Raw genomic sequence first — 15,216 nt, 5'->3', positions numbered from 1 at the left:
TCGTCAGTGTGCTAGCTAGTGTCTGGTCAGTGTATCGGCAGTGTGCTAGCTAGTGTCTGGTCAGTGTATCGTCAGTGTGCTAGCTAGTGTCTGGTCAGTGTATCGTCAGTGTGCTAGCTAGTGTCTGGTCAGTATATCGTCAGTGTGCTAGCTAGTGTCTAGTCAGTGTATCGTCAGTGTGCTAGCTAGTGTCTGGTCAGTATATCGTCAGTGTGCTAGCTAGTGTCTAGTCAGTATATCGTCAGTGTGGTATGGAAGTCGTTACTATATCGCTATATTCTCTCTCCTCTCCTCTGCTCTCCTCCTACCCCCTCTCCTCTCCTCTCCCCCTACCCCCTCTCCTCTCCTCTCCTCTTCCAGCCTAAAGGGGAGTTGGAGCAGGTGGGGGAGACGGGGGAGTCGGGGGAGTATAATGTGTACAGTACCTTCCAGAGCCACGAGCCTGACTTTGACTACCTGAAGAGTCTGGAGATCGAGGAGAAGATCAACAAGATACGATGGCTGTCACAGCAGAACGCCGCCCACTTCCTGCTCTCCACCAACGGTGAGTAGACTCACTACCCATAACCCTCCTCTCCACCAACGGTGAGTAGACTCACTACCCATAACCCTCCTCTCCACCAACGGTGAGTAGACTCACTACCCATAACCCTCCTCTCCACCAACGGTGAGTAGACTCACTACCCATAACCCTCCTCTCCACCAACGGTGAGTAGACTCACTACCCATAACCCTCCTCTCCACCAACGGTGAGTAGACTCACTACCCATAACCCTCCTCTCCACCAACGGTCAGTAGACTCACTACCCATAACCCTCCTCTCCACCAACGGTGAGTAGACTCACTACCCATAACCCTCCGCTCCCACCAACGGTGAGTAGACTCACTACCCATAACCCTCCTCTCCACCAACGGTGAGTAGACTCACTACCCATAACCCTCCTCTCCACCAACGGTCAGCAGACTATACTACCCATAGTCCTCCTCTATCAGAACACTACCCATAGTCCTCCTCTATCAGAATACTACCCATAGTCCTCCTCTATCAGAACACTACCCATAGTCCTCCTCTATCAGAACACTACCCATAGTCCTCCTCTATCAGAATACTACCCATAGTCCTCCTCTATCAGAACACTACCCATAGTCCTCCTCTATCAGAACACTACCCATAGTCCTCCTCTATCAGAAAACTACCCATAGTCCTCCTCTATCAGAACAATACCCATAGTCCTCCTCTATCAGAAAACTACCCATAGTCCTCCTCTATCAGATAACTACCCATAGTCCTCCTCTATCAGAACACTACCCATAGTCCTCCTCTATCAGAATACTACCCATAGTCCTCCTCTATCAGAACACTACCCATAGTCCTCCTCTAGCAGAATACTACCCATAGTCCTTCTCTATCTGAACACTACCCATAGTCCTCCTCTATCAGAACACTACCCATAGTCCTCCTCTATCAGAACACTACCCATAGTCCTCCTCTATTAGAATACTACCCATAGTCCTCCTCTATCAGAACACTACCCATAGTCCTCCTCTATTAGAATACTACCCATAGTCCTCCTCTATCAGAACACTACCCATAGTCCTCCTCTATCAGAACACTACCCATAGTCCTCCTCTATTAGAATACTACCCATAGTCCTCCTCTATCAGAATACTACCCATAGTCCTCCTCTATCAGAACACTACCCATAGTCCTCCTCTATCAGAACACTACCCATAGTCCTCCTCTATCAGAACACTACCCATAGTCCTCCTCTATCAGAATACTACCCATAGTCCTCCTCTATCAGAACACTACCCATAGTCCTCCTCTATCAGAACACTACCCATAGTCCTCCTCTATTAGAATACTACCCATAGTCCTCCTCTGTCAGAAAACTACCCATAGTCCTCCTTCCTCTATCAGAATACTACCCATAGTCCTCATCTATCAGAATACTACCCATAGTCCTCCTCTATCAGAACACTACCCATAGTCCTCCTCTATCAGAATACTACCCATACTCCTCCTCTATCAGAACACTACCCATAGTCCTCCTCTATCAGAATACTACCCATAGTCCTCCTCTATCAGAACACTACCCATAGTCCTCCTCTCTCAGAATACTACCCATAGTCCTCCTCTATCAGAACACTACCCATAGTCCTCCTCTATCAGAACACTACCCATAGTCCTCCTCTATCAGAATACTACCCATAGTCCTCCTCTATCAGAACACTACCCATAGTCCTCCTCTATCAGAATACTACCCATAGTCCTCCTCTATCAGAACACTACCCATAGTCTTCCTCTATCATAATACTACCCATAGACCTCCTCTATCCTCTATCATAATACTACCCATAGTCCTCCTCTATCAGAACACTACCCATAGTCCTCCTCTATCAGAACACTACCCATAGTCCTCCTCTATCAGAATACTACCCATAGTCCTCCTCTATCAGAACACTACCCATAGTCCTCCTCTATCAGAATACTACCCATAGTCCTCCTCTATCAGAATACTACCCATAGTCCTCCTCTATCAGAACACTACCCATAGTCCTCCTCTATCAGAACACTACCCATAGTCCTCCTCTATCAGACACTACCCATAGTCCCCCTCTATCATAACACTACCCATAGTCCTCCTCTATCATAATACTACCCATAGTCCTCCTCTATCAGAACACTACCCATAGTCCTCCTCTATCAGAATACTACCCATAGTCCTCCTCTATCAGAATACTACCCATAGTCCTCCTCTATCATAACACTACCCATAGTCCTCCTCTATCAGAACACTACCCATAGTCCTCCTCTATCAGAACACTACCCATAGTCCTCCTCTATCGGAATACTACCCATAGTCCTCCTCTATCAGAACACTACCCATAGTCCTCCTCTATCAGAACACTACCCATAGTCCTCTATCGGAATACTACCCATAGTCCTCCTCTATCAGAACACTACCCATAGTCCTCCTCTATCAGAACACTACCCATAGTCCTCTATCAGAATACTACCCATAGTCCTCCTCTATCAGAACACTACCCATAGTCCTCCTCTATCAGAACACTACCCATAGTCCTCCTCTATCAGAACACTACCCATAGTCCTCCTCTATCAGAATACTACCCATAGTCCTCCTCTATCAGAATACTACCCATACTCCTCTATCAGAATACTACCCATAGTCCTCCTCTATCAGAACACTACCCATAGTCCTCCTCTATCAGAACACTACCCATAGTCCTCCTCTATCAGAATACTACCCATATTCCTCCTCTATCAGAATACTACCCATAGTCCTCCTTCCTCTATCAGAATACTACCCATAGTCCTCCTCTATCAGAACACTACCCATAGTCCTCCTCTATCAGAATACTACCCATAGTCCTCCTCTATCAGAACACTACCCATAGTCCTCCTCTATCAGAACTCTACCCACTGTCCTCCTCTATCAGAACAATACCCATAGTCCTCCTCTATCAGAACACTACCCATAATCTTCCTTTCCACCAACTGTGAGTAGACCACACTACCCATAATTCCTCTTTTCCACCAACAGTCAATAGACTACACAACCCATAATCCTCCCCTAGCAGAAGACCACCTATAATTCCTCCTTTCCACAAACTACATTACCCATAATCCTCCTTGCCACAAACTGTCAGTTGACTACCCGTAATCCTACTCTCCACCAACGATCAGTTGAGTTTATTACCGATATTCGTCCCCTAATAGAACACTGAGAACGGCCAGTAAACTACATGACCCATAATTCCATACTTCCTGCTCAACGCAAACTCACACATAAACTTGCATTCACTACCAATAAACATTCAGAAAAGAGGGAGATTATATTATATTTCAAAATATATATCATATTTAAATATTGTGCAACATCTTATAGTTGTGAATGTCCACTCCTCTCGTGGTGTTAAATGAAAGGAGGAAACTGAACCGTTTACAGCTGTTTCCTCCAGATTACAGACAGGAAGCAGCCTGCCTTGGTCTCAAACATTATCTCTGTGTGTGTGTGTGTGTGTGTGTGTGTGTGTGTGTGTGTGTGTGTTTGTACGTGTGTTTGTGTGTGTGTGTGTGTGTGTGTGTGTGTGTGTGTGTGTGTGTGTGTGTTTGTACGTGTGTTTGTACGTGTGTGTGTGTGTGTGTGTGTGTGTGTGTGTGTGTGTGTGTGTGTGTGTGTGTGTGTGTGTGTGTGTGTGTGTGTGTGTGTGTGTGTGTGCGTCAGATAAGACCATCAAGCTGTGGAAGGTGAGTGAGCGAGACAAGCAACCGGAAGGCTACAACCTGAAAGATGAGGAGGGCAGGATGAAGGACATCTCTACAGTCACATCACTACAGGTATACACGCACACACACACACACACACACACACACACACACACACACACACACACACACACACACACACACACACACACACACACACACACAGCTCTTGTTCTGTCCCTCATTCAGCCCATCCCCTGGTCCCTAACCCTCTCTCTCTCCCCGCACACCTCCCTCCCTCCCTCCCACTCTCTACCTCCCTCCCTCTCTCCCCCACCCGCCCACCTTCTTCCCTCCCTCTCTCCCCCTCCCGCTCACCTTCTTCCCTCCTCCTACCTCCTTCCTCCCCTCCCTTCCACTCCCTCCCTCCTTCCCTGCTTCCCTCTCCTCCCCTCCCTCCCTCCCTCCCTCCCTCCCTCCCTCCCTCCCTCCCTCCCTCCCCCTTCCCTCCCCCTTCCCTCCCTCCGCTCCCTCCTTCCCTCCCTCTCCTCCCCTCCCTCCTCCCCTCCCTCCATCCCTCCCTCCCTCCCAGGTTCCTGTGTTGAGACCTACAGACCTGATGGTGGAGGTGCGTCCTAGGAGGGTGTTCTCCAATGGTCATACCTACCATGTTAACTCCATATCGGTCAACAGTGACGGAGAGACGTACCTGTCAGCTGATGACCTGAGGATCAACATGTGGCATCTGGGGATCACAGACCGCAGCTTCAGTATCCTTCACTGGGAGAGGAACACACACACACACACACACAGGTGTGGAGACACACACACACACGCGCGCGCGCGCGGAAACACACACACACACACGCACACACACACACACACACACACACACACACACACACACACACACACACACACACACACACACACACACACACACACACACACACACACACACACACACACACACACACACACACACATACACACACACACAGGATTGTTAGGGGGAGGAGCAGTATACTGAATAACTCTATACAGTGCCTGACTCAGACAGAAATAGGTACCGGTACTCATTTTAGGTGCTGGTACTGTTCAAATAAAGGTGAAATAAAAAATGTAATTAAAGAAAGATAAAATCCCTGATCTGACAAGGTACAAATCTGTCGTTCTGCCCCTGAACAAGGCAATTAACCCACTGTTTCCTCGGTAGGCCGTCATTGTCAATAAGACGTTGTTCTGTACTGACTTGCCGAGTTAAATAAAGGTTCAATTAAAAAAACATTTATACAAAATGTGAGTTATTATATGGATTAAAATTAATGGACATGTTTGTAAGGGTTGATACATTTTTCAGAAGGAGATCTCAAGTTTGACATTTCAAAGTGGAAAATGACAAACGTGTGGAAGCCTTTTTAACCTCAAATACTCAAATACAAGTTTAAAATGTCCTTCATTGGCAGGAAAGTTGTTCTGCAACGAGGTGATCAAATGAAGCTCCTCCATCTGTAGGCTGTCGTGTTGAAACAGGCTCTACCATAACAGATAGAGTTAGGGTTAGGAAATGAAGCTCCTCCATCTGTAGGCTGTCGTGTTGAAACAGGCTCTACCATAACAGATAGGGTTAGGAAATGAAGCTCCTCCATCTGTAGGCTGTTGTGTTGAAACAGGCTCTACCATAACACATAGGGTTAGGGTTAGGAAATGAAGCTCCTCCATCTGTAGGCTGTCCTGTTGAAACAGGCTCTACCATAACAGATAGGGTTAGGAAATGAAGCTCCTCCATCTGTAGGCTGTCGTGTTGAAACAGGCTCTACCATAACACATAGGGTTAGGGTTAGGAAATGAAGCTCCTCCATCTGTAGGCTGTCCTGTTGAAACAGGCTCTACCATAACAGATAGGGTTAGGAAATGAAGCTCCTCCATCTGTAGGCTGTCGTGTTGAAACAGGCTCTACCATAACAGATAGAGTTAGGGTTAGGAAATGAAGCTCCTCCATCTGTAGGCTGTCGTGTTGAAACAGGCTCTACCATAACAGATAGGGTTAGGGTTAGGAAATGAAGCTCCTCCATCTGTAGGCTGTCGTGTTGAAACAGGCTCTACCATAACAGTTAGGGTTAGGGTTAGGAAATGAAGCTCCTCCATCTGTAGGCTGTCGTGTTGAAACAGGCTCTACCATAACAGATAGGGTTAGGGTTAGGAAATGAAGCTCCTCCATCTGTAGGCTGTCGTGTTGAAACAGGCTCTACCATAACAGATAGGGTTAGGAAATGAAGCTCCTCCATCTGTAGGCTGTCGTGTTGAAACAGGCTCTACCATAACAGATAGGGTTAGGAAATGAAGCTCCTCCATCTGTAGGCTGTCGTGTTGAAACAGGCCCTACCATAACAGATAGGGTTAGGGTTAGGAAATGAAGCTCCTCCATCTGTAGGCTGTCGTGTTGAAACAGGCTCTACCATAACAGATAGGGTTAGGAAATGAAGCTCCTCCATCTGTAGGCTGTCGTGTTGAAACAGGCCCTACCATAACAGATAGGGTTAGGGTTAGGAAATGAAGCTCCTCCATCTGTAGGCTGTCGTGTTGAAACAGGCTCTACCATAACAGATAGGGTTAGGAAATGAAGCTCCTCCATCTGTAGGCTGTCGTGTTGAAACAGGCTCTACCATAACAGATAGGATTAGGGTTAGGAAATGAAGCTCCTCCATCTGTAGGCTGTCGTGTTGAAACAGGCCCTACCATAACAGATAGGGTTAGGGATAGGAAATGAAGCTCCTCCATCTGTAGGCTGTCGTGTTGAAACAGGCCCTACCATAACAGATAGGGTTAGGGATAGGAAATGAAGCTCCTCCATCTGTAGGCTGTCGTGTTGAAACAGGCCCTACCATAACAGATAGGGTTAGGGTTAGGAAATGAAGCTCCTCCATCTGTAGGCTGTCGTGTTGAAACAGGCTCTACCATAACAGATAGGGTTAGGAAATGAAGCTCCTCCATCTGTAGGCTGTCGTGTTGAAACAGGCTCTACCATAACAGATAGGGTTAGGGTTAGGAAATGAAGCTCCTCCATCTGTAGGCTGTCGTGTTGAAACAGGCTCTACCATAACAGATAGGGTTAGGAAATGAAGCTCCTCCATCTGTAGGCTGTCGTGTTGAAACAGGCTCTACCATAATAGATAGGGTTAGGGTTAGGAAATGAAGCTCCTCCATCTGTAGGCTGTCGTGTTGAAACAGGCTCTACCATAACAGATAGGGTTAGGAAATGAAGCTCCTCCATCTGTAGGCTGTCGTGTTGAAACAGGCTCTACCATAACAGATAGGGTTAGGAAATGAAGATCCTCCATCTGTAGGCTGTCGTGTTGAAACAGGCTCTACCATAACAAATAGGGTTAGGGTTAGGAAATGAAGCTCCTCCATCTGTAGGCTGTCGTGTTGAAACAGGCCCTACCATAACAGATAGGGTTAGGGTTAGGAAATGAAGCTCCTCCATCTGTAGGCTGTCGTGTTGAAACAGGCTCTACCATAACAGATAGGGTTAGGAAATGAAGCTCCTCCATCTGTAGGCTGTCGTGTTGAAACAGGCTCTACCATAACAGATAGGGTTAGGAAATGAAGCTCCTCCATCTGTAGGCTGTCGTGTTGAAACAGGCTCTACCATAACAGATAGGGTTAGGAAATGAAGCTCCTCCATCTGTAGGCTGTCGTGTTGAAACAGGCAACACCACTCTACCATAACAGGACGATGACCTAGAAAACATCGACAGAGAAGTTTCAATAATTCACTCAGTGTCAACTCCCTACTCTATACTCTCTACTCCACTAAGACACACTGCGCCCGCTGCAAATAGAATGTGTGTGTGTGTGTGTGTGTGTGTGTGTGTGTGTGTGTGTGTGTGTGTGTGTGTGTGTGTGTGTGCTCACGGTCATACATGTGTGCGTGCGTGTGACAAGGTTGATTAAGTTTAGGTGCTAGCTACAACCACCACATCTACTACTGTACAGTTAATCAGGCTAGCTACAACCACCACATCTACTACTGTACAGTTAATCAGGCTAGCTACAACCACCACATCTACTACTGTACAGTTAATCAGGCTAGTTACAACCACCACATCTACTACTGTACAGTTAATCAGGCTAGCTACAACCACCACATCCATCTACTGTACAGTTAATCAGGCTAGCTACAACCACCACATCTACTACTGTACAGTTAATCAGGCTAGCTACAACCACCACATCTACTACTGTACAGTTAATCAGGCTAGCTACAACCACCACATCTACTACTGTACAGTTAATCAGGCTAGCTACAACCACCACATATATCTACTGTACAGTTAATCAGGCTAGCTACAACCACCACATCTACTACTGTACAGTTAATCAGGCTAGCTACAACCACCACATCTACGACTGTACAGTTAATCAGGCTAGCTACTACCACCACATCTACTACTGTACAGTTAATCAGGCTAGCTACAACCACCACATCTACTACTGTACAGTTAATCAGGCTAGCTACAACCACCACATCTACTACTGTACAGTTAATCAGGCTAGCTACAACCACCACATCCATCTACTGTACAGTTAATCAGGCTAGCTACAACCACCACATCTACTACTGTACAGTTAATCAGGCTAGCTACAACCACCACATCTACTACTGTACAGTTAATCAGGCTAGCTACAACCACCACATCTACTACTGTACAGTTAATCAGGCTAGCTACAACCACCACATCTACTACTGTACAGTTAATCAGGCTAGCTACAACCACCACATCCATCTACTGTACAGTTAATCAGGCTAGCTACAACCACCACATCCATCTACTGTACAGTTAATCAGGCTAGCTACAACCACCACATCTACTACTGTACAGTTAATCAGGCTAGCTACAACCACCACATCTACTACTGTACAGTTAATCAGGCTAGCTACAACCACCACATCCATCTACTGTACAGTTAATCAGGCTAGCTACAACCACCACATCTACTACTGTACAGTTAATCAGGCTAGATACAACCACCACATCTACGACTGTACAGTTAATCAGGCTAGCTACAACCACCACATCTACTACTGTACAGTTAATCAGGCTAGATACAACCACCACATCTACGACTGTACAGTTAATCAGGCTAGCTACAACCACCACATCTACTACTGTACAGTTAATCAGGCTAGCTACAACCACCACATCCATCTACTGTACAGTTAATCAGGCTAGCTACAACCACCACATCTACTACTGTACAGTTAATCAGGCTAGCTACAACCACCACATCCATCTACTGTACAGTTAATCAGGCTAGCTACAACCACCACATCTACTACTGTACAGTTAATCAGGCTAGCTACATCCACCACATCCATCTACTGTACAGTTAATCAGGCTAGCTACAACCACCACATCTACTACTGTACAGTTAAACAGGCTAGCTACAACCACCACATCCATCTACTGTACAGTTAATCAGGCTAGCTACAACCACCACATCTACTACTGTACAGTTAATCAGGCTAGCTACAACCACCACATCTACTACTGTACAGTTAATCAGGCTAGCTACAACCACCACATCCATCTACTGTACAGTTAATCAGGCTAGCTACAACCACCACATCTACTACTGTACAGTTAAACAGGCTAGCTACAACCACCACATCCATCTACTGTACAGTTAATCAGGCTAGCTACATCCACCACATCCATCTACCTGAGTATCTCTCCTCTAGACATAGTCCTGTGTTGTTCTACCTGAGTATCTACTCCTCCAGACATAGTCCTGTGTTGTTCTACCTGAGTATCTACTCCTCTAGACATAGTCCTGTGTTGTTCTACCTGAGTATATCTCCTCTAGACATAGTCCTGTGTTATTCTACCTGAGTATCTCTCCTCCAGACATAGTCCTGTGTTGTTCTACCTGAGTATCTCTCCTCTAGACATAGTCCTGTGTTGTTCTACCTGAGTATCTCTCCTCCAGACATAGTCCTGTGTTGTTCTACCTGAGTATCTCTCCTCTAGACATAGTCCTGTGTTGTTCTACCTGAGTATATCTCCTCTAGACATAGTCCTGTGTTATTCTACCTGAGTATCTACTCCTCTAGACATAGTCCTGTGTTGTTCTACCTGAGTATCTCTCCTCCAGACATAGTCCTGTGTTGTTCTACCTGAGTATCTCTCCTCCAGACATAGTCCTGTGTTGTTCTACCTGAGTATCTCTCCTCCAGACATAGTCCTGTGTTATTCTACCTGAGTATCTACTCCTCCAGACATAGTCCTGTGTTATTCTACCTGAGTATCTCTCCTCCAGACATAGTCCTGTGTTATTCTACCTGAGTATCTCTCCTCTAGACATAGTCCTGTGTTGTTCTACCTGAGTATCTCTCCTCCAGACATAGTCCTGTGTTATTCTACCTGAGTATCTACTCCTCCAGACATAGTCCTGTGTTATTCTACCTGAGTATCTCTCCTCCAGACATAGTCCTGTGTTATTCTACCTGAGTATCTCTCCTCTAGACATAGTCCTGTGTTGTTCTACCTGAGTATCTCTCCTCCAGACATAGTCCTGTGTTGTTCTACCTGAGTATCTCTCCTCCAGACATAGTGGACATCAAGCCAGCCAACATGGAGGAGCTAACTGAGGTGATAACAGCAGCAGAGTTCCATCCTCACCACTGTCACCTGTTTGTCTACAGTAGCAGTAAGGGAACTCTACGTCTCTGTGACATGAGGGCCTCGGCACTTTGCGACAAACACACCAAACGTGAGTTGAGGACATACGGGAATACAAAAGCGATTGCTGTCAGTCTCTAAATTATGGGTATTTAAATCTTACTCTTCCAGGTCCAGAGGATGACTACTGCTGATTCTGTTCTGCCTGTTAATTAATTGCAACCACGTGTTGTCCCAGGTCTAAATCAGCCCTTCATTTAAATCAGCAGTAGAACTGGCTTCCACCCACATGGTGTCCCAGGTCTAAATCAGCCCTTCATTTAAATCAGCAGTAGAACTGGCTTCCACCCACATGGTGTCCCAGGTCTAAATCAGCCCTTCATTTCAATCAGCTGTAGAACTGGCTTCCACCCACATGGTGTCCCAGGTCTAAATCAGCCCTTCATTTCAATCAGCTGTAGAACTGGCTTCCACCCACATGGTGTCCCAGGTCTAAATCAGCCCTTCATTTCAATCAGCAGTAGAACTGTCTTCCACCCACATGGTGTCCCAGGTCTAAATCAGCCCTTCATTTCAATCAGCTGTAGAACTGGCTTCCAACCACATGGTGTCCCAGGTCTAAATCAGTCCTTCATTTAAATCAGGAGTAGAACTGTCTTCCACCCACATGGTGTCCCAGGTCTAAATCAGCCCTTCATTTAAATCAGCAGTAGAACTGGCCTCAGGTCCAGATTGAAATTTACCCCCCTAAATTGTGATATCCATCTCTCCTCTTCTCTACACTCCTCTCTCCTCCCACTCTCCCTTCATCTCCTCTCCTCATCTCTCCCCTCGTCTCCTCTACCTCTCCTCTCCCCTCTCTCCTCCCCTCTCTTCATCTCTCCACTCTCATCTCCCTCTCCTCCCTATCTCCCCTCTCCTCTCCCCTCTCCTCTCCCTTTCCTCTCCTCTCCCCTCCCTCCTCTCATCTCCCCTCATCTCCTCTCCCTCCTCCCCTCTACTCTCCTCTCCCCTCGTCTCCTCTCTCCTCCCCATCTCCTCTCCTCCCTGTCTCCTCTCCATTGTCTTTTCTCATCTCCACCTCCCTCTCTCTCTTCCTCCAGTCTTTGAGGAACCAGAGGACCCAGGAAGTCGTTCATTCTTCTCTGAGATCGTGTCGTCGGTGTCGGATGTGAAGTTCAGTCACAACGGGCGGTACCTGCTGACCAGGGATTACCTGACGGCCAAGGTGTGGGACTTACACATGGAGAAAGGCCCTGTCGAAACCTACCAGGTCAGCCCGCTAAACACACACACACACACACACTAGGCACACGCAGAAACACACATGCATGTACACACACACACATTAAATGAATGGCTTGGAAAATTCTGTCAACACTCTCTCCTTCCCTCTCCCTCTCTCCTTCTCTCCTTCCCTTCTTCTCTCATGTCTGTCTCTCTGTAGGTTCATGACTACCTGAGGACTAAGCTGTGCTCTCTGTACGAGAACGACTGCATATTTGACAAGTTCGAGTGTGTCTGGAACAGCTCCGACAGGTGTGTGCATCTTCGTCTACTCTGAGACTTTATCCCACAGATAAATCAATCCCAGAGAAGAGCTTTGTCTACTCTGAGACTTTATCCCACAGATAAATCAATCCCAGAGAAGAGCTTGGTCTACTCTGAGACTTTATCCCACAGATAAATCAATCCCAGAGAAGAGCTTCGTCTACTCTGAGACTTTATCCCACAGATAAATCAATCCCAGAGAAGAGCTTCGTCTACTCTGAGGCTTTATCCCACAGATAAATCAATCCCAGAGAAGAGCTTTGTCTACTCTGAGGCTTTATCCCACAGATAAATCAATCCCAGAGAAGAGCTTTGTCTACTCTGAGACTTTATCCCACAGACAAAAATCAATCCCAGAGAAGAGCTTCGTCTACTCTGAGGCTTTATCCCACAGATAAATCAATCCCAGAGAAGAGCTTCGTCTACTTTGAGACTTTATCCCACAGATAAATCAATCCCAGAGAAGAGCTTTGTCTACTCTGAGACTTTATCCCACAGATAAATCAAATCCCAGAGAAGAGCTTGGTCTACTCTGAGACTTTATCCCACAGATAAATCAATCCCAGAGAAGAGCTTCGTCTACTCTGAGACTTTATCCCACAGATAAATCAATCCCAGAGAAGCGCTTCGTATACTCTGAGACTTTATCCCACAGATAAATCAAATCCCAGAGAAGAGCTTGGTCTACTCTGAGACTTTATCCCACAGATGAATCAATCCCAGAGAAGAGCTTTGTCTACTCTGAGGCTTTATCCCACAGATAAATCAATCCCTTCTCTCCTTCCCTCTCTCCATCTTTCCTCCTCTTCCTGTCACAACTCTACCCTTCCCTCTCTCCATCTCTCCTCCTCTTCCTGTCCCAACCCCATCCTTCCCTCTCTCCATTGCTCCTCCTCTTCCTGTCCCAACCACCCTTCCCTCTCTCCATCTCTCCTCCTCTTCCTGTCCCAACCCCATCCTTCCCTCTCTCCATTGCTCCTCCTCTTCCTGTCCCAACCCCATCCTTCCCTCTCTCCATCGCTCCTCCTCTTCCTGTCCCAACCCCACGCTTCCCTCTCTCCATCTCTCCTCCTCTTCCTGTCCCAACCTCACTCTTCCCTCTCTCCATCGCTCCTCCTCTTCCTGTCCCAACTCTTCCTTTTCTTCTCCCTCTCTTTGTCCCTCTTTCATTCCCCCCTTCCATCTTCTCTCCTCCTTCTACTACCTCTCTCTCTCCTCCTCTCCCTCCTCCTCTCCCCTCTCATCAGCGTGATAATGACGGGGGCGTACAACAGCTTCTTCCGGATGTTTGACAGGGAGACGGGGCGGGGCGTGACCCTGGAGGTAAGCATATATACAAACACACAAGCTGCTAACGTAAGTCGCTAACGTAAGTCGCTAACGTAACTCGCTAACGTAACTCACAAAGGTAAGTCGTTAACGTACGCCGCTAACGTACGCCGCTAACGTACGCCGCTAACGTAAGTTGCTAACGTAAGTCGCTAACGTAAATCGCTAACGTAAGCCGCTAACGTTAGCCGCTAACGTAAGTCGCTAACGTAAGTCTCTAACGTAAGTCACTAACGTAACTCGCTAACGTAAGTCGCTAACGTAAGCCGCTAACGTAAGCCGCTAACGTAAGTCGCTAACGTAAATCGCTAACGTAAGCCACTAACGTTAGCCGCTAACGTAAGTCGCTAACGTAAGTCTCTAACGTAAGTCGCTAACGTAACTCGCTAACGTAAGTCGCTAACGTAAGCCGCTAACGTAAGCCGCTAACGTAAGTCGCTAACGTAAGTCTCCGTGCTACTGAAATCCCAGTGTGGAGAACTGCTGGCTGATGATGTCACCAGGTCTAATCTGATCAGAGGAAAATAATGAAACGACTTTCTGGTCCAGATTTCAATTTTCCCGCTCTAAACGTGTCCTCTCTTTCTCTCCTCTCTCCTCTCCTCTCTCTCTACCCTCCCTGGAGGCGTGGCGAGAGACCAGTAAGCCGCGAGCTGTACTGCGGACGCGACGGATCTACACCGGGGGCAAGCGTCGTCGCGGCGACGTGGGGGTGGACAGTCTGGACTTCACTAAGAAGATCCTCCACATGGCCTGGCACCCCGAGGAGAACATCATCGCCATAGCCTCCACCAACAACCTCTACATCTTCCAGGACCGGGTCAGCCCCGACACACATGGTCCAGACCTGGGTTCAAATACCATTTAGCACCGGGTCAGCCCCGACACACAGGGTCCAGACCTGGGTTCAAATACCATTTAGCACCGGGTCAGCCCCGACACACAGGGTCCAGACCTGGGTTCAAATACCATTTAGGTCCATTTAGGACAGGGTCCAGACACAGACACAGGAACAGTATTGAGAAGTAGTCGTTAAACACACACAGGCACACACACACACACACACACACGGGCACACACACACACACGGGCACACACACACACACGGGCACACACACACACACAGGCACGCACACACACACACACACAGGCACGCACACACACACGGGCACGCACACACACACGGGCACACACACACACACGGGCACACACACACACACACACACGGGCACACGCATTGATTGTTGGACATAAATTGAAAGGAAATAACAAGAACATCAGAGACTAGTCCCTCCATGGAAAGAGTTGGACAGGCCTGAGATCAGTCTATAAGGTGAATGAGTTGGACAGGCCTGAGATCAGTCTATAAGGTGAATGAGTTGGACAGGCCTGAGATCAGTCTATATGGTGAATGAGTTG

At 47.2% G+C, this 15,216-nt stretch overlaps 1 protein-coding gene across 1 annotated transcript; it reads left to right on the top strand.

Moving 5' to 3' along the window:
- Nucleotides 1–360: 360 nt before the first annotated feature.
- Nucleotides 361–14,829, top strand: LOC120039738 (serine/threonine-protein phosphatase 2A 55 kDa regulatory subunit B gamma isoform-like; the record flags this gene model as incomplete). The annotated part of the gene is made up of 8 exons (XM_038985137.1): nucleotides 361–544; nucleotides 4,251–4,363; nucleotides 4,824–5,001; nucleotides 10,844–11,008; nucleotides 12,021–12,190; nucleotides 12,365–12,456; nucleotides 13,716–13,791; nucleotides 14,423–14,829. Coding segments are annotated over 8 exons (1,221 nt in total), but the record flags the coding sequence as incomplete, so codon positions are not given.
- Between the last annotated feature and the right edge of the window lie 387 nt (nucleotides 14,830–15,216).

Source organism: Salvelinus namaycush, unplaced genomic scaffold (assembly GCF_016432855.1).
Source record: "Salvelinus namaycush isolate Seneca unplaced genomic scaffold, SaNama_1.0 Scaffold2969, whole genome shotgun sequence".
Lineage (NCBI taxonomy): Eukaryota > Metazoa > Chordata > Actinopteri > Salmoniformes > Salmonidae > Salvelinus > Salvelinus namaycush.
This window is presented reverse-complemented; position numbering and strand designations above follow the sequence as displayed.